The following is a 23,903-nucleotide window of genomic DNA, read 5'->3' as shown; positions in this document are numbered from 1 at the left end:
CATTCTATCTCCTTCTTTTAATCTGCTGCAGCTATAAAGAGCTTTTGAAAGTTTATGACACATTGCCCAGAGTGATCAAATATTAGCCTGCAGAGTTTTTTTTTTTTTTTTCCTGAAATCACCGCTCTGGCAAAGGCTGGTCACTGCGCAGGCAGGAGCCACTCAACAAGTTCCTCACGTGGTAACAGGGAGAACAAGCCTACAGAGACCTCCACTTTGGCTCCCACGAGGGGAAACCAGCAGACCCACTCGGGACATGAGCTGTTTTTTCGAGCTCTGTTTTTCAGGGGCTTCTCCCCGAATGACATATAACGAGAACAGAAGATGCCAAGGCTGCCTCTAGCCATGGATTGTGGGAGGCCCACCACAGCTGGCCTCCCAGAGGCCCAAAGTTGATCATTTGCACCTGGCATTTCCAAATGCAGCTTCCCAGACTGGAATCCTCAAGCTGCGGGGGGAGGACCCATGGAGCTTTGTGAAATATGGATGTCTGGGCCTCACACCCTTGAACTCTGGCTCAGAAGGTTTGCGGTGATCCCAGGAACCTGCGCTCTTTTAAAACCACCAGGTATTTTGGATGGGCCACCAGATTTGGAAACTTTAGGAGGACTCTAGCACCACAACATCTGTTTCAGTCCTCCAGCCAGCTGAGATCAAAAATTCCCATCCTAGGGCTTCCCTGGTGGCGCAGTGGTTGAGAGTCCGCCTGCCGATGCAGGTGCATGCCGGGAAGATCCCACATGCCACAGAGCGGCTGGGCCCGTGAGCCATGGCCGCTGAGCCTGCGCATCTGGAGCCTGTGCTCCGCAACGGGAGAGGCCACAACAGTGAGAGGCCCGTGTACCACCCCCCCCAAAAAAATTCCCATCCTAGATCTGGTGTGGATGCCTCCAGGCCTTTCCCCTATAATCTCATTTTAAAACCCAGTTCTGATGTCACTTTTTTCAGGAAGCCTTCCTGGGATGTCCAGCTGAAATTTGTTATCTTCCCCTTCTCTCTCCTCCATGGCACATTTCCAGTGTCTTTAATGACACTTTATAGCATGACCCACTCCTCATATGACATTTGTCCACCAGTGCTGTGCAATGAAAATATAATGCCAGTCACATACATAATCTTTAATTTTCTAGTAGCCATATTTTGCTTAATGGAAATAAATAGGTAAAATTAATTTTAATAGCATGTTTGATTTAACTCAATATATCCAAAATGTCATTTCAACAAGTAGTAATATAAAACTCATCAACAAGATTTTTAAAATCACACTGAGTATTTGAAATCTGGTGTGTATATGACACTTAGATCTCATTTCAGCTTTCCTTACATTTCAAGTGCTACATGTGGCCACATGTGGCAAGTGGAGGCCATACTGGGTAGCACAGTCCTGGTTCTCTGAGGGCAAGTCTGTGACTTTGCCTCTGGGTCTTCAGAAGCAGAGTCTTTCCCCGGACCCACTATAGGAGCTTAGAAAGGGTCTGAGTCCATTCAAGTACAAATTCCTCCTGGACCAGATCCTTTGGCTTTGTGTTTGTTTGTTTGCTTTAAGGCACAGTATCTCTGTAGATGAGAGTGGTTAACGGGTACATCCGGAAAAGGGAAAGCTATCCAGAGCAGGTTTCATTTAAGAGGACTGAGTATTGGGAGAAACCTGGGGGATCAGGGCATTCATCAAAGGGAGCAGAAAAAGGCAGTGGATCCCAAGGGGTAGATACCAGGGTAACTTCTCCATCCTGCAGTGCGGGATCCAACCTATCAGAATCGGGCGATGGTGGCTCTGAACCATATGTTCAGTCTCCTTCTGCAGGTTACCCTGAGCTGCCTGAAGAACACCACCTGCCAGAGGATTGGATTGAGGTGTATGTGGTCAGTTAAGTCTCTAAAAAAGAGCTGCAGCAAGAACGTGTTCTCAGCAAAGATGACTTCTGAAAACACATTGAGCCCGTTTATACCTTGGCCACAGGCTTCCCAAGAAAGTTCACTGGCTTACCTCATAATTCACTCATAGTTGGGTCAGTTAAGAGAACGGGCTACCACTTCTGTCCAAAAGGAATTACCTCCAAGCCAGTGCCTACAGATACATGATCATAGCTTCCCAGGAAACAGATATGTCCTGAGGAAATCAGAGTTCAAGCCCCTTTCCCTAGATCTTCTGAGTTCAAATAATCCATGTATAGAGGTACAGGGACTGGAGTTCGGTACACCCGCCCACTCCCTCCAAGCTGCTTGTCACTAGCAGTGTAGTAAGTTTCAACCAGGCATCTAAGGAAGAACAAACCCTTGGTTGGACCATATCGTTCCTAGGTGAGGCTTGGGATATGGTAGCAAGAGCCCGGCCTTTGGAGAGGAACACCCCGTTCTCCAAATGCCAGCCCACCCATTTATTTGGAACATCTATCGTATTAGAACTGTTCATTTGTACACTTCCTAGAAGGGCTTTTCGGTGTTTTATGCAAAGCACTGTAACAAATGGTTAAGATCTTGGCCCACGAGCATGTGACTTCCAGCAGGTTACTTTTCCTCTTTTAGCCACAGGTTTTTCACTGTGAAATACGGGTACTAACAGTCCCTACCCCCTAGGGTTGTGTACTGATTAAACCAGGAGATAAAGTTCTAGTCAAAATGTATGGAAAGTGCCCCATAAAATTTCATAATGATTTGAAAATTCAACCCAACATAAAACAGGACAGTTTAATGTAGAAAAATGAGTTTAAAAGAGTAGAGAAATGGATATTTTCAAGCAAGTGGGCACTGAATACATATGATTACTGCAGTAAGTGATGGGCATCTGAGGGTAATTAGAAGAAAGGAAGCCTGTCCTCTTAGTGTTAAGCTTACAGTCTAGTCCAGTGGACTGTACCACAGGAGGATAGCCTTGTGTTAGCCCATGTAGCACCCACTATTAACACAATAGAGGCCACCACCACGGGGTTGACTTGTAGTCAGAGCAGACCAGAAAAAACACTTTGCCTCTGGAGAGGCAATGGGATTGCACCACTCACCCCAGGCAGGAAAGCTACACCAGCCCATGTATAACAATGGGACGAGCAGCCTGTCTTCTAAGGAGAGTGAGAAGGGAAAGTCCAAACTGAAGGAAAGAGACAGGTGAGAAGGGAATAAGAAACTTTAGTGAGAAGTAAGCTGGATAGTAAGAATATCAAAAGAGAAAACAGACCAAGGGCTTATCAGCAGGCACAGTCTCCAAAACATCGGAAAATGTTGCTAAGATCCATAAGATGACAACAGCTTGCAACGTGGGGAAGGGATGGGAGAGGAGGGAGAGGGGGAGTGGGAAATTCATCTCCAACCCACTGTCTGTTCCTTAGCACAGACACTCCCAGGGCTCCCCGGCTCTGCCAAGATCACCCTTCTGCAGAGCTGATCACAAATGCTGATGATTGAAAAGTTGTGCAGTCCTCAAAGCCTCGGCTTTCCATTCCTAAGAATGTCCAGGAAAGGCTAGTTTAAGACACTTACCTTCTCTCTGCCTGGCTTTCTCACTTGTGCTTGCCAAGGCTGGTCTTCCTACAAGGAGTAATTAGATTAAATCTTTAGGACGTTTTGAGCTGCGAGAAGGGAGAACACCAGCACGTACATACAGGCACAGTTATTTTCACAGGATTCCATTTCCTCTGTTCTCTTTGAATTCACCTCCTGGTAACAGCTGTCTGGCTCCCTAAAGCAGCAACAGCTGCAATAATGAACCCACCATTTGAGCCTGTGGATGACACCGGCTCAGCCCCGAAATGCAGCTGTTCTTTAATGCCTGATGTCTTAGCCCTCCCCAGCTCTAGACAACAAAGAGAGCCATTCGTGAACACCCCACATCTCAAGTTTTCATATGGGGGATCCCCTATTCCTTTCACCAGTGGCACAGTTTCTTACTTCTGCCACTTATTGGTCGTTTGACTGAAGGCAAGCTCAAAAAGCCTCTCTAAACCTTAGTTTCCTCAGTTCTCTGATGGTGATGATAATATTACCCACCTCGCGATGTTGTTTGTGAAGCTCCAAAGATATAATAGATATGAAAATCTTTTACATGTTATAAGGCAATATTCTTGTATTAGGTATTATTAAGGTCCTTGTTTCTGATTTTAACAAGTGAAAAATTATTAAACAATATAATACACTTCTGAATAATAATAAACTTCTGAATGGGCTGTCAGTATAATAAACTTCTGAATTGGGCTGTCCGTATACATGGTCTCTGAGGAGTGGAGAAATCACAGAGGTTTCTGGAGAAGACACTTGGCCCCGCAGAGGGACTGGTAGAATCTGAGAGGTTAAGGGAGAGAGAGAGAGATTTGGGTGAGGGACACAGCCCAGGCGAAGGGTGAGAGAAGAAAATGTGGTCTACTGACAAAGTAGGGCCATCCTGGAATGGGGCAGAGAATGTGCCTGAGGACCAGGGGGATGGAAAGTTGGGATGGTCAGGATGAGCCAGAACATGGATGGCCTTAAATGACAGGCAGAGATGTTATCAGAAGAGATTTTAATAGCATGAAAATGTCAAGCCCGGGAGGTCACTCAGTCCTCCTCCCTGCCTCCAAGGGTTTATCTCTCTCCAACAATCTAGACAAAGGGCCTGCACTGGACATGCTCTTGGCTTTCTGGAGCCAGGCTCCGTAGCTCTTGGAGCCCTGGAGGTCTTCTCTCTGTCCAAGTGAGTGATTCCCAGCTTCCCTGCTTATTAAAAAAAGAGATTACTGGGCTCCAGCCTAGACTCATCAAATCAGAGCTTCAGGAGAGGGGCCTAGGAATCTTCCTTTTCAAAATAATTCTTCCTCTCTCCCCAGGTTCTTCTTGTTGTCATGGAAGTGTGGGAGGTGTGCATGTGAGCTATGTGCCATGCGTGCTAAACGTGGAGCCCCAGAAAGACTCAGCAACCTTAGCACATCCTACTAGTTGATGTCCTAGTGTCTTTACAGAGTCCCTCCCTCCCTCCCTCCCTTCCTCCCTTCCTTTCCCCTGTGGGGATCTCAGGGGCTGTTTGAGGATATATTTTCACTTTGTGATTATTTCACTTTAGATGCTCCTTTTTTGTATTTTTAACGGGAGTAGCAGCTGGACCATCCACCTTCCCACACCCACTGTCCTCCCTGCTGTTCCCCCGGCTGCCCTGGCCCTTCCTTCCTTCCTTCTTTCCCTCCCTCCTTCCGACTTTGTCTTTTCTTTCTTTCTTTTTAAATAAGTGGACTATCCAGTTGCTTTGATTCAACTTGAGGGCAACTGTGGTCCTCAAGTCTTTGTACTGTACACTATACATGGACCTACTCAGGCCAGCCTTGCCTAGTCACTGCTTTGAAAATTCTAATTTTTAAATTAATAATTTTTTGAAACTTAGAGAATACTGACAACTATAAAGTATAGTTACTTTATAATAGCAACTACAAAAAATTGAAATTTCTTTCCATGTATTAATCTTCACAGCAATCCTGTGAAGTAGGTGCTGTTATGATTCCCGTGCTACAAATAGAGAAACTGAGATGCAGAGAGATTAAGTTACCTGCTTAGGATCATATAGTTACAAAAGTAGACAAGTCAAAGTTTGGACCTAGGAAGCCTAGCTGCAGAGTCTACACTTTCTAACCATGACACTAGACTACCCCTCAAGAAGAAAGATGAACGAAGAAAACTTATCCTCAATTCCTATTACCAGAAGTAACCACTCAAACACTTAGTCTTTCTCTATTAAAAAAAAATGTAATTGTATCAAAGTATTAATTTCATATATCTTGCTTTACAATTCTAATATTAAATTATAGTTCCTATATTACATGTTCTTCATAAATACGGTTTTTATCCACTATATAGTATGCCATCATATGGAGAGGACATAATTTATGTAATCACTGCTTTCTTATTAGATGTTGAGGTTGTTTCTAATTTTTTACTCTCATAATACTATGATGAACTTTCTTGCCCATAAATATTTGACTGCAGCTTGATTTAGTTCTATAGAATAAAGTTCACGTGTCAAAGAGACTTTTAAATCTCAAATGCATTCTGGAGACTTTAAAATATAAAAAAAAATCTAACCAGTTTACCCTCCCACAAGTGGTGTGTGGGAGGGACCGTTTCCTCACCCTCTTGCCAACTTTGCCCATTTGGGAGGTGAAAAATGGCCTCGCCTTGTTGCTGCATTTGCATGTCTTTGATTAAGTGAGGTGAACATTTTCTTCTGCGTTTGTTAGCCGCTGGGTACTTCTTTTGTGAGCTGTTTATTTATGCCCTTGTTCATCTCCCCAAAGGCAAGCTTGTGTTTTTCTTGTCTGTATGAGTTCTTCATAGCAATATCCTTTTGAGTCATATTTGTTGGAAATATTTTCCCACGTTTGTTCTTTGCCTTGTATCTGCCTTTTAGGTTCCAATTAACTTGCAAATATGAAAGTCTGAATTGAAAATGGTCCAAAGGAGGGGCCAGAGTTTCTGAAAATGAGCAGACTCATTACACAGATATCTTGCTAAAAACATTGAGTACTCATTTAATACCAGGAGTTTTGGCATCTTAGTCATTGGTATTGGCAACGACTAAAGAAGAAACTGCACTTTTCTGCTGCTCAGGCTGATAAAAACAGAGGGAAATCCTTAGAGAACAGCCTCAGTGCAAATTGCTTTCAACTTTTTTGACATGGGTATTAAAATGCCACCCCAAATACCAGTGGTAATAAAGAATCCAACTTAAAAGGGGGAGTAGGTGTAAATGTAACACATGAGATTTTTTTTTTTTTTTTGGAATCTTGCTAGACTGGTGCTGAACAATCAGTGGTGAAGCTCTCAAAGCTGCCTCTCCTTCCTTGTGTGGAAAACCCCAGGCTATTTGTGGACTAAATATTGACATGAGATTTTGAAACAAGACGAACGGCTCATATTCCCTTGCAATAGGAAAACCCCACACATTCTGCCCTGCTCCTCTCAAGGGAGAATTAGCTTCACTTCCTCTATTTATTACCCTCTTCCCCTGCTCTGATGTTCCTCCGCCCCACACATCACATGCCCCTCTCTGCTACCTTCCTGTCCTCCACCGAACTGCCCATTTTGTGCAGACATGGTGACTGGGTATTTATCCCAAATGAACACATTTAGTCATATATTCAAAAGAGAAGGTGGCTCATATTCTGATTAGAAACCATAGGGACGGGACTTCCCTGGTGACCCAGTGGTTCAGAATCTGCCTGCCAATGCAGGGGACACGGGTTCGATCCCTGGTCAGGGAAGATCCCACATGCCACGGAGCAACTAAGCCCCTGCACCACAACTACTGAGCTCTGTGCTGTAGAGCCCGCAAGCCACAACTACGGAGCCCGCGTGCTGCAACTACTGAATCCCACGTGCCTAGAGCCCGTGCTCCGCAACAAGAGAAGCCACCGCAACGAGAAGCCTGCGCACCGCAACGAAGAGCAGCCCCCGCTCGCCGCAACTAGAGAAAGCCTGTGCACAGTAACGAAGACCCAACGCAGACAAAAATAAAATAAATAAATAAATAAATTTATTTAAAAAAAAAAAAAGAAGAAAGAAACTGTAGGGACCCCACAGGGACATGGCTATTTGGGAATAGCCTTTTTAAGGCTTTTTTTAAGAGAAAGCCACACTGCCTTGGCCTCCACCTACATTCATTCGGCCAAGAAAGTTCACCCAGCACTTGGCTGTGGAGTGAGTTGATGAGTGAGGACCTTGAGCTCAGGTCATACAAGCGCTTGAGGACAAAGAAATCTTAGACACTTTTGGGAGCAAGGGTGCTACTCTACCTTGTGACACTGCTTAGCCAAGGGGATGGAGATAAACATGGTTTCAGGTCAGGAAATCCTCCTCAGGAACTGCTTGAGAAGTCTGCAAGGCTTTTCTCTTTCTGTCCTAAAGGATTTCTACAGTTTAGCCTATTTATCTTCTGTCTCTCATCTCTCCTACGAAGTCAGCCATAGGATTTCATTCCTATTTTTCTTTTCTGCTACTTTGTCCTAGTTTAAATACTCAGCTGGTGAAAGTCATCTATGTGCACAGTGCACAATGCTTTGCAATTTATTTTTAAGAGGACGAAAACAAAAAGATTACCCTTTGGCTTTCCAATGAGCCTCAAACTCAAATCATGAGAGCCAGAAACTTTTATTATTTTCCTAGTTTGTAGAGAGAGCGATGGCAGTGACGTGAAAGCGATGCTGGGAAGAACCATCACTGGCTTCGCTAGAACTCTCACAGGCTTCACAGCCCAGGAGGCTGCGTCAGTAACCAACTAGGAAACTGCTACTTTTATTTCTCTTTACCAGCTCAAGGGCATAGGAAGATATCACATTGCACTTAAGTGTTTTCTTTAAACACACACCCAGACACACACACACACACACACACACACACACACACACACCCTCTGCCCCATGAGAAATATCTATTATCCAAATGTGAGCTGGGCGCTAAGGTTGTGAGATAGGGCAAACGGTCCAGGTTTTTAACTTAGTCCCAACTGTGTTCAAGCACCGTCTGTGTCCCTTGCCAGCGGAAAGGCCAGGAGCTACCGTGGACAGTGGGGTTCTGTGGGGCTGTGGCTAGGATAAGGGACTGCGGATTATACAAAGGTCCGGGGAGTGTGTAGACCCCAAAGGCCAAAAACAGCTTTTGAAACCAGGGCCCACTGAGTGTCGACGTGCCAAGCACAGGGCTAGAGGCAGTGAGGGCTGGAAGTGGTCGCGTGACTGGGCTGTGGCTCTGGGGGTGTCTGCTGCACAGATGTTGGGTAAGGCTGGGTCTCCAAAGGGGACGCTGGGTCCTGTGAACCTTGGGCGAGGTCCTGAGCACCTGAGCTTTGCATCCTCTCTTGTAAACTGAGGATGATGCCTACTTCACTGGATCGTATCGAGGATTACGTGAGAGTGTAGGCAAAGCCCTCATTTTTAGCACCTAGCACAGAGTAAGTGTTGTGAGTCTTCAAAATAGGTGTTATTGGACTTCCTTGGTGGCTCAGTGATTAAGAATCCGCCTGCCAATGCAGGGGACACGAGTTCGAGCCCTGGTCCGGGAAGATCCCACATGCTGTGGAGCAACTAAGCCCGCGAGCCACAACTACTGAATCCCGCGTGCCTAGAGCCCATGCTCCACAAGAGAAGCTGCCGCAATGAGAAGCCCGCGCACCGCAACTAAGAGTAGCCCCTGCCTGCCACAACTAGAGAAGCCCGCACACAGCAATGAAGACCCAACATGGCCAAAAATAAATAAATAAAATAAATAAATTTAAATAAACAGATAAAAATAAAAAAGACATTGGTGACTTACAAAAGAAAAGCATCTGTTAAAAAAAAATACTAGGGGCTTCCCTGGTGGTGCAGTGGTTGAGAGTCCTCCTGCCAATGCAGGGGACATGGGTTCGTGCCCCGGTCCGGGAAGATCCCACATGCCGCGGAGCGGCTGGTCCCGTGAGCCATGGCCACTGAGCCTGAGCGTCTGGAGCCTGTGCTCCGCAACGGGAGAGGCCACCACAGTGAGAGGCCCGCGTACCGCAAAACAACCAAACAAACAAATCAATAAAATTAAAAAAAACTAGCTTTAGAAAAAAGGTGTTATTGCTGCTGTGATTGACGTATATACATAAAAGTGTTTTATTTATACAAAAAGAATTCTTTCTAAAAATTTCAATTATAGGAAAATATGTCTAAATATCACCCGTACCTGCTTGATAAAGATAATTTTGTGGGCTAAGTCTAAGTAGAAAGTGGTATGGGGTGACAGAGGCCTTTATTTTGGAACTGCAAACCCAAAGTTGGAAAACAGTGGCAAACCTTCCAACAGGCTCCAAGGGGACTTCCAAACCCCTCCCTCACCTACCTCTTCCCTCAAGATGTAAAATCACTTCCTGGAGCTCGGTGCTTCGGAGTCAGACTGCCTGGGTCTTGACTGTGTCTCCTCCACGGGTTAATCTTGTGACTTTGGGCCACTTTTTCAACTTCTCTAAGCCCCAGTGTTTTCTTTAAAGGATTTTTTGTAAGATTTAAATGGAATAAACCATACAAAGCACTTAGCACTAAATACATTTATTATTATTGTTTCATCCCTGGGATAACTGTGTATGGCCAAGAAAGGGACTGCTTCACACACACACACACGCACGCACACATGACACTCCTTTAAGACTGTAAGAATTATGCCTGTTCACTAACATGGCAGAGAGGAGTGCCTATCTTATGTTAACATCTAATTTAGGAGTAAGGACAGCAAGTCTAAACCTACTTTGTGTTTTTAGCCCCTACAGTGCCAATCTCAGGCGCCCTGTATTGTCTACATGATTGAATGGTACCAATCAATCAGGCTTCTCGTATTTACAGAGTTGAAGTTCAAGCTTGGGTTCTGGCTTCAAGGGCACTACAGGGACCATCATGCTGATGTCTCTCATTCTTCTCCGGTGTTCTGGCCAGTGGTTAAAAGGCTGGACCCAAGGCAGCCTGCTTAGGGTCGAATCTTAGGGCTACCAGTCATTAGGTGTGGGGTCCTGGGCAAATTACTTAACCCCTCTGTGCCTCAATTTCTTTTCTGAAAAAAATATGTTATTGAAGTATGGTTGATTTACAATGTTGTGTTAATTTCTGCTGTACAGCAAAGTGATTCAGTTATACATATATGTATGCTTTTTCATATTCTTTTCCATTATGGTTTATCACGGTATGTTGAATATAGTTCCTTGGGCTATACAGTAGGACCTTGTTGTTTATCCATCCTATAGATAATAGTTTGCATCTGCTAATCCCAAACTCCCAACCCTTCTCTCCCCTCCTCCCCTCCTCCTTGGCAACCACAAGTCTGTTCTCTATATCTGTGAATATTTCTGTTTCGTAGATACGTTCATTTGTGTCATATTTTAGATTCCACATATAAGTGATATCATATGGTATTTGTCTTTGTGACTTACTTCGCTTTAGTGTGATAATCTCGAGGTCCATCTGTGTTGCTGCAAACTGTGCCTCAATTTCTAATATTAGTCAAAGAGGATTGGTGATGATCATGGCATATACTTCATAGGGTCGTTTCGAGGATTAATGTGAGTTAACCTCTGTTAAGCACCTAGAATAAGACCTGGTGCAGCCTTGGCCTCCAGGCATGTTCCACTCAAACACGTCCTCCACAAGCAGCTAGAGTGATGGCTCTAGGGTTCTGCTGGCCAGATCCGGCCTCTGCTTAAATTTCATCCTGATGACTAGAAGCTCCTGTCATCTACAAGATAAACTCCAAGTGCCTTATCATTGTGAACAAGGCTCTCCTCTCCAGCTCCAATTGACCCCCTGGGACCATGGAATGACTGGTAGTTTCTTGCACAATTCATGCTAGGTCTAACCATCAAGCAATGGCTAGAATGCTCTCCTCCAAACTTTCACCTTGTTAAAAGAGCTCTACTTTTAAAGGAACAGCCTTTTAAGAACCCACAGGAATGTTACTTAAAAAGCAAGGCTGCAGACATCATACCTTACAGAAAACCCTCCAGATTCTTTATCGTGGCCTCATCTGTGCACAACTATTTCTAAGATTTGACCCAGGTTTAGTCTGCCTCCGATGGCTCTCCTCTTGACACTAATATCACTTTCTAGCCATCCACCAATGTTTGGACAGCCACTGAAGTACTACGGGTGCTAATATGGCAATGGGGACACAGAGGGCCCCCAGGGCTGCCACATACAGTTGTGCAGGTGGTGCCCTCTGATTCAATTTATCATAGCGCTTACACATGGTTTTATAAGTATTTTTACTTCTCTATCTCCACCCTCAATACTCTCAGCAACACAAAGAAAAAAAGGTTTTAAATTTAACTTTCTGTCCTCCGCACCCAGCGCAGTACTTGGTATGCAGCACGTTTTAAAGTCCTCTCAGGAGAATGCCTTGGGGTTGGAGAATTCTTTTTAATGTGTTACAATCATAGTCACAATAGCTTATAAATTGTTTTGAATGAATGACATTTAAGTTCATATTAAAATATTTATTCCAATAACTCAGTACTGTGGGAACTATGCATTCTGACTGATATGAAAGCTTATCTATCACTTAATCTGTATTAGCTTCAAGGGAAGAAACATGACAGATCTGGGAGCCAGGCAACTTTGGCTTTTCTATTCCCATCTTTGCCACAGCCTTTCGGTGTGACACTGAGCGAGTCATTGTCGTCTCCAGAATGCAAATAAAAGGATGGACTCAGTAGTCTCTAAGTCCCTTCACGGGTGTGATCATGGGTTACTTCCGATCAAGTACCATGTTCACACAGTAACGTGTTGCACCGCATTTTAAAGCTGGATGGGGGTTTAACGATCCTCTGGTCTACACTCCTCACTTCACAGGTGCTCTTTGCAAAGTAGAACAGATGCTACTATCCTCCTTTTACAAATTAAAATCCTCAGGCCCTGAGGGGGTGAGTCATTTGGTCTAAAGGAGGGTGAACTCTAGCGCATATTCCCGCTACACCACACTGTCAACGAGGCTTTACTGGGTCCAGTTTAGTCTTGTCCACTTTCTGTGGCCTGGTCCTCAATGGAGATAGAAAAGCACCAACTGGCATGTGCTCAGCTATAGGCCTTCGCATGCTAACAGCGTTAGGCTGTCCTGGGCCTCCATTTTCCTCTGAGGGTGGAAATGCTTCATTGCGGGGTAAATGCAAGTCTGGTTCTGGTTTGTTTCTTACCAGAGTGAGAGTCTACATTGACAAACATGGAAACCAGGCAGTTTTCCTTGTTGTAAGAGCAGGTTTCTGGGTGACCAGGGTCAGGGGAGAGAGGAGTCAGAACCCAGTAAGTCGTTCTGGTACTGGTTAATTTGACCGTGCACATACAGTAACAACGAGAACAAAACCTACATGTATTAAGTGTCTATGTATACCAAGGATTTGACAGATATTGTCTCATTTAGAAAATGAAATTTCCGAAAATAGAAGTTTAAGAAACCAGCAATTTTAGAAAGAAGCTTTAGAGAGGGAAAAATATGATGGCGTCTGGAAGCAGAAATGGTCTTACGTGGTTTACAATACAAGGCCTGAAAGCCCACGGTGACGGGGACCACCACATCCACCTGAGGTCTACTGAGAGCACCCTCCTCTCCGAGTCACAGTCACGTCACCTGCCTCTGCCGAAACCAAAGGTTTTTTTTTTTTAAGGTGGGCTTTGGGGTCTTAAGAGGGATCTTGGGTCAACCACTTCCTGGTGGCACTACCACTTCCTACCAGGGAAATCTTTACTGATTCTTTTAAGCTCTTAGAGCCTCAGTATTTTTATCTGTAAAGTGTGTTTTGTTCTTTTTTTAGATAAAGGTTAGTTATAACAATATATAAAATTCCTTGAATAGAATCAACAGATTCTAGGCTTTCCAATAAGAGTTGAAGGGAGAGAAAGAGGAGAAGGGAAAGGAGAAGTCATTTATTACATTTATTATGTTTCATTAACATTATTATTCTTCAAGATACGGCTTAGGGTCTTTTAGTAAATGGCAAAATTAAGAGCATTCTTCCACAGATTACCTGCTTGAGCTATTTTCCCCCTGAGCCAAGCTAATTAAAAAATACCACAAATGTTCTAATTACACCATTGACATTTCTTTTCGGTAACTGCAAAGGGACCTTAATAACCATGTTAAAGGACACATTAATATGAAATGTAACTCACTGTGAGTCTGATGTTCCTACTAATTTCTGGAATTAGTGGCACAGAGAATAAGTTGCTTTTGTGGGACAAATGGGGAATCTGAGACCCCCTTTCCAAAGCACAGGGTCTATGTCTCCGAGCATTAGGAAGTGAAGCAAACTAGCAAGACCATCCAACTTAACACATTCAGCAGCATTTGGAGCTATGGTGGGGAAAACAGGCTCCCTAGTTAATTTCACACTTCCTCTATACATTTCAAAAAACAAGGTGTGACTCTGCAGCTGGATATTCAAAAGACCTTCAGAAGGCTAAATGCCAGGTACTTTCCAAACTTCCCTGCCCTAAAGGAGCTTTCTGTTTCCCCGTGTCTGTTTGCTGGGGGAAATCCCAAACTGCTCAGTTAAAGCTAGGGCTTTAAGCTTCTCGAAGGATATTTCCTGCTCATTATGGCTCTGGGTTTACTGGAGCTGTTGGCTTTTGTCATTCTCGGTGTAGGAATGCTGGGGGCTTGTCTGCACTCTGCAAAACCCAAGGAAATTTGCTAAAGAGGAAGGAAAGGAGGAAACGGGCGTCCAAGGTGTGCCTGTGTTCCCTCCTCCCAAGAGCCGCATGCAGTAAGAGCCGTTGTCTGCGTTTTGACAAATGAAGAATCCAAGCTCAGAGGGGTTACCTTGTCCCTAGAGCACACCGCTTCTCCAGCATTGCACCCCCTCTGCTCCGAGATCTCTAAGCGGTCGTGGCCCCTCTGGGGCACTCTGCACCTCTCCACCAGGCCCCTCACCACCACTTCCTTGCTGCAGATTGCCCTAGGTTTGTTTTTCTTCGCTCCCTCATTAATGAGTTCCACAGGACATGCTAAGTCTAGTTATGCAGCTTTAATTGGTTTAGTTACAACAAGATAATTCCTTTTTTCTTCTCTCAGAGGCCTTTCTGTTTAAAGACATTTTAGCTGGAAGATGCTAATTATCAATGAGGAGAAAGTGACACCTGAAGAGTTCATTCTCCATCTTGGTCCTTGGTTTCTCCTTTGAACTCCCTCTACCCGGCCCTCGTTCCCACTTCAGCACTTCTCCCCGACCATCATAAAAGAGACCTCTGCCCTGGCCGGGCGGCAGAACTTTCCTTCTCACTTGCCACGGAGTCGTTCTCTCTGCAGTTGTGTCGCAGGCATGGACAGCCTGCGTGAGACCTTCCTCAGCCTCGAAGATGGCTTGGACTCCTCCGACAGCCCTGGCCTGCTGTCCTCCTGGGACTGGAAAGACAGGGCAGGGCCCTTTGAGCTGACCCAGGCCTCTCCCACCCAGAGCCTCTCTCCGGCCCCATCGCTGGAGTCCTATTCTTCTCCTTGTCCGGCTGTGGCTGGGCTGTCCTGTGGGCATGGAGGTGCCAACAATGGGGGCGGCGATGACTGCGGCGGCCTTGGGACTGGCGGCCTGGTGGAGGTGGGCTATGATATGTTAGCTTTCCAGCCTGCCTATCTGCAGGGTGCTGGTGGCCCCAAAACCCCGAAGGGCACCAAAGTCAGGATGTCTGTTCAGCGGAGACGGAAGGCCAGCGAGAGGGAGAAGCTCCGGATGAGGACCTTGGCCGATGCCCTGCACACCCTCCGGAATTACCTGCCACCCGTCTACAGCCAAAGGGGCCAGCCGCTCACCAAGATCCAGACGCTGAAGTACACCATCAAGTACATCGGAGAACTCACAGACCTTCTCAACAGCGGGGCCCAGAGCACCTGAGCTCGGCCCAGGGACTCAGGGACTTACCACCCAGCCCCCTGGGTGGGGGCAGAGGACCTTTAAAGACCTGGACCACCTCACGGCACAACAGCACCTGGTTATCGTTATACAGTGAGCGTGGTGACCTTGTTGTCTGAAAAGTTCTAAGGGAATTCCCACTGGACTAGTCAGGACCACCAGAACACTTAACTGACAGTCAGCAGGTACTTTTGCTTCCAGTTTTCCCACCATTTCTCAAGAGACTTGCCCTTTGCAAAGAGACAGTTGGCTTTACCCTTTTCTGTCTGTTCGAGGTATTTTAAAGGGTCAGTGATTTCAAATGTATTTTTTCAATCGTGTAAAATTGTTACAATTAATCTTCTCCTGCCATTTTGGGGGGGGGGTAGCTTTCTTTCTGTTGCTAACTAAACCTGTATTTTGTACGGGATCCAGGGTGACACCTGGATTCTTACTTAGAAAGATTAGTGTCAAGTAAAGGGCTACAGCGCTCCTGTTTTATTTTGTTCGTGTGCGTGTGTGTGTGTGTGTGTGTGTGTGTGTGTGTGACTAAAATCAGGCCTTTGCTTTTGCAGGGAACAAAATCACTTAAATGCAGAAGAAATTAGTGACATGGTAAATAGAAACTCACAGGCAGACAGACTACATTAAGACAGACTGGAGAGTTTAAAGACCAGCCCCTTCTCTCTTAAGGGAAAGAAAAGGAGGCTTTACAGGGCTTTTGGAGCCAGAGGAGGAAAAGGCGGAAGACTCAGCATCACAGCCGGGGCTTGAATAGAGCTGGGAGGGTGGGCTCTCCCTGAGCCAGGCCGGGTGTGAATATGATGACCTCACTGAATCCCTTCACTTACTCATTTCTCAAATGAAGAGATTGGCCCAAAACTCTAGTTTGAGTCTAGAGATAAGTGAAAGGGTCAGGATTAGAACTCAAGTCTCTGTCTAACCCTCCAAAGGGATTTATTTCTTTAGCCATAGCTCCTTCTCCTACACCCCCCAAATCACCTCACATGCACGCCCGCACAAACACACCCCCTCTTCCCAGTACCTCATCTTAAGGTGGTGACTGTAGCGCCCTCAGCTTGGCTGATCTGATGGCACACGTCATTGAAAAGGAGGCTTGGAATTAAGGAGTTCCTCAGAAACTAGTAGGCTTTTTTGTGTGTGTGTGTGGTACGCGGGCCTCGCACTGTTGTGGCCTCTCCCGTTGCGGAGCACAGGCTCCGGACGCGCAGGCTCAGCGGCCATGGCTCACGGGTCCAGCAGCTCCACGGCATGTGGGATATTCCCGGCATGCACCTGCATCGGCAGGCGGACTCTCAACCACTGCGCCACCAGGGAAGCCCTAGTAGGCTTTTTTAGGGCTGAATTTTTCTCCCAATTGTTATTAACCAGCTGCTTTTTTTTTTTTTTTTGGTGAATTGTCTCCTGTCATTTTTTCTACTGGTTTTTTTTCTTGTTTTTAATAACAAATTACAAAGGCAGTAGGTGTGTTCACAATTTAATATATAACTTCTCCACTTTCTTTGCTGATACAAACGTATACAAATAAATATAGGTGTATATACATTTTTTAAGAATACCTTGAATTCTGAAAATTGCTTTTTTTTTACTTAGCAATATATAGTAAAAGTCCTTCCAGTTTAACACAAATAAATCCGTATTGTAAGTACCATTATTTCTTTGATTTTATAGATGAGGAAATTGAAGCACAGACTTGCCCTAAGTCACACGTGAAAAATATAGGGGAAAGTAGAGGTTCGAACAATGTTCCATAGCACAGGTATGCTATGCTAAACACAATTTGTTTAATTAATCACCTTTTGAATGAAATTTAGGGTTTTTTCAGTTTTTTATTACCAAAAACTGCTGTTAACAAACATCACGGACAACTAGCTTTATCCACTGATATTATCATTAGCTTGAAAATTTCCCAGAAATGGGATTCCTGGATCAGACTTGTGTGCTTGCACACTTTAAATTTAAATAGATACAGTTAGGTGTAGAAAAGTTCGTAGTTATTTACACTTGCCCAACATTATGGGACAGAAGCAGCTGGTCCACGTTGTCCCTGGATATTATCAATCTTCTGAAATTTTCAATGGATTAAAAAAGGGTTCTGCTGTTCTTGTGTTAATTTTAATTTCCCTGTGTACAATCTGAGATGGCTCACCTTTTAAAATCTTTTTGTGACTGCTGTTCATTTTGGTTCTTCTATAACTCGCCAGTGTATGTCCTTTGCCAGTTTTCTATTGGGTTATTTATCTTGTTAAGAATTTGGGAGATTTCTTTGCACACTGTACGTATTGAAAATTTTCCTTCCAGTTTCTCATTTTGTTATCATCTTTGTGTATGGTATCTTATATTTATGATTTTGATTCTGATATCTTTTGTTCTTTGAAGCTTTTCATTTGTATATGATCAAATCTCTCCTCTTTTTTTTTAATGGCTTCTGTGTTTCTTCCCTTTGCTTAACTTCTCCCAGTTCCAAGGCTATCCAAATATTTTGATTTTTCAAATATTTTAATATTTATAAATGGATCTTTAATATACCTGCAATTTATTTTTGTCCATAGTGCAAAGAAGGAATCTAACTTTATTTCTGATTAATCTTCTTATAACTGCAAAATAAGTATAACTTGTCATGAGGGGTGGTGGGTGACAGTGGGGAAGAGCTGCTAAAATGTCATCCTATGTATACAGATCTTTGTCTACTTCTGATGTATTTCTTGTTGATGCCTTAGAGGAGAAACTAGAAAATGTTGAATAATATCAAGATTTTCTTCAAGGGATTCCACCCTGTGCATGTACAGGTGTTCACGTGAGCATGTGTGTGTGTGCAGATGTGTGTGTATTTGTTCCTTTGTGTGTGTGTGTGTGTGTGTGTGTGTGATGTTTCATGTGTCGGGGGAAGAGAATTAGAGAGGATAATAATATGGGAAAGGGAGTGTTCAGCCTTTCATCAGCGTCTAGACCAGCTGGTATTTTCCTTGCCATTTTAAAGAGAGTGGAACCCAAATGTGCTTGGCTTTTGATTTTTTCTTTTTTTTTTTTTTTGCGGTACACAGGCCTTTCACTGTTGTGGCCTCTCCCGTTGTGGAGCACAGGCTCCGGACACGCAGGCCCAGCGGCCATGGCTCACGGGCCCAGCTGCTCCACGGCACGTGGGATCCTCCCGGACCGGGGCACGAACCCGTGTCCCCTGCATTGGCAGGTGGACTCTCAACCACTGCGCCACCAGGGAAGCCCAGCTTTTGATTTTTTGAAGCTCAAGCTTTAAGCATGGTTTATACATCGCTTGAATAATTTTGGTTGCCCTGGGGACAAAATACTGTGGATGGGTTAGGAGGTCCTATCTTTAGTTTCAAAAAATTCTGGAAAGCCACCAACTCAACTACTAGGTGGGCTTGCCCTCAGGACTCCGAAGGTCCTCCTCAGAGGGGAGGCATGTGGAAAGCCTGGAGTAGGTGACAGTTCCCTGGTCTTACCGTCACCACCTGCAGCCCCGGCAGGCCGTCACCAGGAGAGGCAGCTGCACGTCAGCATTCAACTCCGCAGTAATCCCCAGTGAAGTCATCTCCGGAGTGGGGAGGATAGCTAGCTGGACCGGGTCCCTGATTCCTCTAGAAAGCAGTTAAAAGCAGTTGGCTCAAGCGTAGCTCAAGATTAAGTTATTTCTGGTGCTTGGCTAGGGAACCACAGTTTGTGGGCATCCACCGTGTTGTGGTCAGAGTTTTCACACTCATAATTTCATGTAATCCTCCTAACCGCCCCTGGGGGTGGACGTTATCAGTCCCGTTTTGAGGATGAGGAAACGAAGGTTTAGGACAGCTAAATGGTGTAAAGCCACACGATTAGCTGCGGGCACGTGGTTGGCTAGTTGGCAGCGGGTGAGTTCAGCTCTTAACTCCAAAGCTCGGGCCCCTCCTGCAGAATCGCGCTGCCGTTTCCTCCAGGCGACTCTGTGTGCCCTGGGCTGAGCAGACAGAGAGCTTTCTCGGCAAATGCTCACGCCCAGGCTTCTCAGCTTTGTCTCTGCCTCGCCATCTCTGGGGCCCTCATTTCTTTTACTGTCTGAAGCATTTCTGAAAGGGCTCTTCATCTTGTCCTCTAAACTATTTCCCTTTGAACTTCTGCCTCTGCCCCAAACATTTCCTCCAAAATTCCTTTCACCTCCTTGCTGGCGCCTAGAGTCCTTCTTAATCCACAGAGAAACCTGACTTCTGCTGTTCATTTGTGTTCAATAAAATGTTCCACAATTCACACCAGGCTGAGGTTTCTTTGTTCTTCTTGTGGTTTAGGCCGCATCAGCTAATTGGGAGAGAGGTCAGAGCTGGGGTGGGAGAGAGCCTCAGCAAACTGACAAGTCGACAGAATTACCCTTACTTTAGGACATCTTAAAAAAAAAACAACAGCAAAAGAAGATGCATATGCAAGTGAGTTTTGGAGCTGCCGCTCTGAGCTCTCATTACAGTAGCTTAGTATATTATGTGACTCCCCTGAGGCGTTGTTTGATTCCCATACAGGCTCCAGGCTGCAGCAAGGAGACTGGACCTGGGCCTTGACCCCTGTGGGCGCAGTCCAAGCTGGCTTGAAGGCAGCAAGAGCTTGGCAAACACCTCTTGTCCTCCTGCTGGGAAGCCAAGATAACCTCTACCTTGCAATGAAATACTGAAGACTAAGCAGTGCCTCTTAGAGCAGCGCTGGATGGACTTGCTCTTATTATTTTGGTTCCAGAAAGTCCCAGCCCTGAGGAGGAAGAAAGCAAAAATCTTCTGAGAAGCCTGGGGAGAAAGCACACTTATTTGTTTGTCTCTTGGGGTTGGGGCTATTGACTCTCCTTTCCTTAGCAGAGTCTCCCATTAAGTTCTTTCTCATATAAACTCTATTGACTTCTACTTCTCTTCATTAAGTTAAGTGGGGAGCCCAGCAGGGCTGGAGGTCAGGGCTGTGCAGGAGGGAGGAGAGTTTAGAAGGCACCGCACAGGCTCTTCCCAGCCCTGCCAACAGTAGTTGTAGATTCATCATCTGAGGTGTCAGTCTCAGGGGCAAAGACTCAATATACTTTTTCTCTTTCACTCTTAACAGCCAACAATAGGAGATCACTAATATTAGCCCATTTTGCAAATAAAGACACAGGCTCAGAGAAGCCAAGTCACCTTGCCCAAGGTCACATAATTGGTGCAGGGCTCAGGATTCCACCCAGGGCTGCTTGACTCACTGTTTTGACAAGACTAAGCTCCAGGTGCCGGAAATGCAGCCAGGAACAAAATAAGACACAGCAGAGTCTCCGCATTCAAGCCTCTCCCACTAGTCTATGCTCTCATTTGAAGAAGGTTTGCATTTGCATGTTCAAGCAACTTTATAGGATGTACAGAGATCAGGGCATATTTTAAACTGTGATACCTTTTCTACTCTCCTCCCACATGATATAGAGCATGGTCATTCTTTCTCTCTCTCTCATAGACTGGAATGTGAGAAAAGTATGGGAGTTTGGTAACAAACTTGGGGCTTTTGTATGCCTCCAAAGGGATCACAGATCAGATTTCAGAAGTACTTGTTCCTAGGGACTACAGTTTACACATCATTTCCTTCAGTTTCTTTTGGGTGCAAAATGAAAAAATGGAAAATGGAAATCATAATATTAATAATAATGGCACAACAACGAATACTTATTGTGTGTTTACTCTGGGTAAGGCACCGTTCTAAGTACTTTGCATGAAATAACTACTTTAACCCCTTATGAATGAAGAAATAACTACTTTACTACCCTATGAAATAAGGACTAAAGTTTTCCCCATTTTATAGATGAGAAAACTGAGGCACAGAGAAGTGAAAACTAATCCAATTTTACACAACATATCAGCAGCAGACCCAGGAATCAAACCCCAGCACGTTCCACACTAAGCCCTTACTATTACACCAGGTGTGTCTTTATATTGGTTTAGTGATTACAAAACATTTCACATACATTATCCTATTTGATTCTTTAATTCCTGTTTAACCTAATTATATATGAAGTTGAACAAGGATTGTTATGTCCAGTTTACAGATGAGGCTATTAAAGGCTCATAATGACAAAATATCGTAACTAGGAATAAATGGCAGCTCTGGTACCAGAATCCAAGTGTTTAAACTCCTGGTCTGGTACTTTCTGGCTAAACTTTTCTGTCTCCAAAGGAAATCTAGTTGTGCCTTAAAGCCTGCCCCTAAGGGGATCCTCATAACAACAGAACAACAAAATGTGCTCTATGGTAACATTTTTTCAAGGTGGGTTTTCCATGGAACCTTTTCTGAATTTTTGAATCTCATCAGTGTGCACACAAAACAATCTGTATCTGCATGTAAGGAAGGGTGACGAAAGCCTAAACCCTTGAACAGAATTTTATTCCCCTTCATAACTCGAGAATTTCCATCCCCAAGAGATTCCCATCCCTGTTTTTACTGCACATCTAATTACTTCCTAGCAGAGAAAGCAGGTGACATTTAAGTAATTTAAGTTCCAGGATTCTAACATACATCAAAAGCCTAACATATTCTGGGGCAGCTGAGAGTCAGGCAGTGGGCTGAATACCCCGGCACTGAAACAGAGGGGAGACATGCAATAATGGTGGGAGCTGCTAGACCAGATATGAGGGCTAGGGAAGGAGACGGGAGTCAGATTTCAGCGGCAGCCCTTCGGCGGCGCAGATGCAGAGCAGAGGTGCACGCAGCCCAGCGAGGGAGAAGGACAAGTAAAGAGATGAAAGGACCCGATGCCCCTGGCAGGACTCAGGGAAGGCGTCACACAGGAGGAGGCTCTTGAAGTTGTCCTCTAGGGAGCCAAGGGTATCCTGAACAGAGGAAACAGCGTGCGCAAAAGCACAGGGGTCTGAGAAAGCACTGGGGTTTGGGGATCAGAAGCTGGCTGGTTTGGTTGAAGCTCACAGGGTGAGTTTGGTGGGCAGGGAAGGGAGATGGACAGGATAGCAGGACCGGGAGGCTGAGGGCTTGAACCTCCTTCCAGCTGTGGGGAAACCGACTCTCAACATGAGAGAAGCCTCTCTCACCCACAGCCTAACTCAGGTGGTTACATAACCGTGTCCCGATCAATGCACCTGGCATAGAACATCACGCCCTTGTAATGAGCAATTGACGATGTGATCCACTGGCTCAGTTACTAAATCCTCAAGTTTTTCTTGCTTTACTTCTTCTGTTGTACTTCTTTACATATCCACGAAGAAATCCAGTCTTTAGTGATATTTCTTAAAATCATCGCTCCACTTCTGCTTTTCCTGTATCTCACTCATATTTTAGTTTTTCGAAAAAATCTCCTCCCCACTTTTGTCCTTCCCCCCTCCCGCTCTCCCCACCACCGGCCCCTCCTTCTGTTCTGATCACACCCGTCCAGCTCTAGAGCTCTCCTAGGGAGGGAAGGGGGAGAAATGAAGCAGATAAAGCCAGAATCTTCTTTCATCGCTAGGTCCAGTCAGGCAGTGTTCATCCTTTGCTGCTTGTGAGCATAGATCTCCATGCAGCGTTGGCTTGCATTTAAGGGCCCCTTTCATTTTTTAATCATTCATGCAGTATGGGTTATCAAGCATACGTGAAGCTAGCTGAGTACTAGGCCTTGGAGCAACACGTGGGTGAAGGGAGATCAAGATGACACAAATTGAACACAAGTCACGTTGTGCTCTTTCTTAACCTACATGATCTCATTTAATCCTCATATGACCTTGTGAGGACAAAATGTAGTCTTCGTTCTCAAGAAGTTTAAATGGAATTGGGGGAGACAGGCCTGTACCTAAATAAGCATATACAGGCAAAAAATAAAGCGATAGACATTTTTAAAGGGTGCCTAAAATCAGTGGGAATAAGGGAAGGAAAGAGGGGTTCTGTTAGACGGGGTACCTGGCTTCGTAGGTTAGCTGGCACTGAACTTGAACCTAGATGGAGAAGTGGAACCTTGATAGGGCACAAGGGCAGTTCGAGAGAAAAAGAACAGCAAAAGCAAAGGTCCAAAGGCAGGAATCAGTGAGAGACACGGTATGAGGGCACCTGGGCTGAGACAGAGAGTAGAGAGTGAGTTTGGATACAGGTTACAAAGGGCCCGGATGCTAAACTAAGGGGTTGGACTCAGCAAACACCTTTGTTCTGTAAGACTATGTGAAGATGATGAATTTATTCGCCGAACAAGAGTTGATGAGCTGATGGCATGTTTCTTAGCCTGTGTTTGGTTTTTGGGAGAGAGACAGGACCCCAAGCCTTTGCAAGCTTACGCTCTAGTGGTGGAGGAATACGATTCCATGATTGGTTGAGAGGACTGTGGCTCAGAGAGTGAGTCTGGAGGGGCGTTCTCTGGGGATTGGAAGCACAGGAAGGAGGGGTTGAGGGGTTACAGAATGAGAGAGCTGAGGCTGGAGGGCTGGGACGGACACAGAAGGCAGAGCATCCCAGTGGAACTGGAGAGGAGGGTGAATGAGGTACCAGGAGAAGTGGCGAGAAGGGAAAGGTGGGCCCTGCTTTGGAAAGCTCTGGACAAGCCAGTGCAAAAGACATTTCCAAATTCTGATCCGCCCGTGAGCATTCTGTTGTTCCT

At 45.1% G+C, this 23,903-nt stretch overlaps 1 protein-coding gene and 1 long non-coding RNA gene across 2 annotated transcripts; one reads left to right on the top strand and one right to left on the bottom strand.

Annotated features, from left to right (window-relative positions):
- Window positions 1-3,474: 3,474 nt before the first annotated feature.
- On the bottom strand, window positions 3,475-16,555 carry LOC113624030 (uncharacterized). The gene is made up of 2 exons (XR_003434173.1): window positions 16,374-16,555; window positions 3,475-3,522 (listed from the first exon to the last, which is right to left on the bottom strand). It is a non-coding gene; the product is annotated as an uncharacterized LOC113624030 (long non-coding RNA).
- MSGN1 (mesogenin 1) lies at window positions 13,559-16,161 on the top strand. Its single transcript, XM_027113779.1, has one exon. It carries the CDS (start codon window positions 14,765-14,767, stop codon window positions 15,329-15,331), a length of 567 nt encoding a protein of 188 aa, XP_026969580.1. The 5' UTR covers window positions 13,559-14,764; the 3' UTR covers window positions 15,332-16,161.
- Window positions 16,556-23,903: the final 7,348 nt, after the last annotated feature.

Source organism: Aethalodelphis obliquidens, unplaced genomic scaffold (assembly GCF_003676395.1).
Source record: "Aethalodelphis obliquidens isolate GAN/ISIS:26980383/991018 unplaced genomic scaffold, ASM367639v1 scaffold12, whole genome shotgun sequence".
NCBI lineage: Eukaryota > Metazoa > Chordata > Mammalia > Artiodactyla > Delphinidae > Aethalodelphis > Aethalodelphis obliquidens.
This window is presented reverse-complemented; position numbering and strand designations above follow the sequence as displayed.

Coding starts and splice junctions, on each gene's coding strand:
- MSGN1 (XM_027113779.1), top strand. CDS start 14,765: ATGGACAGCCTGCGTGAGACCTTCCTCAGCCTCGAAGATGGCTTGGAC.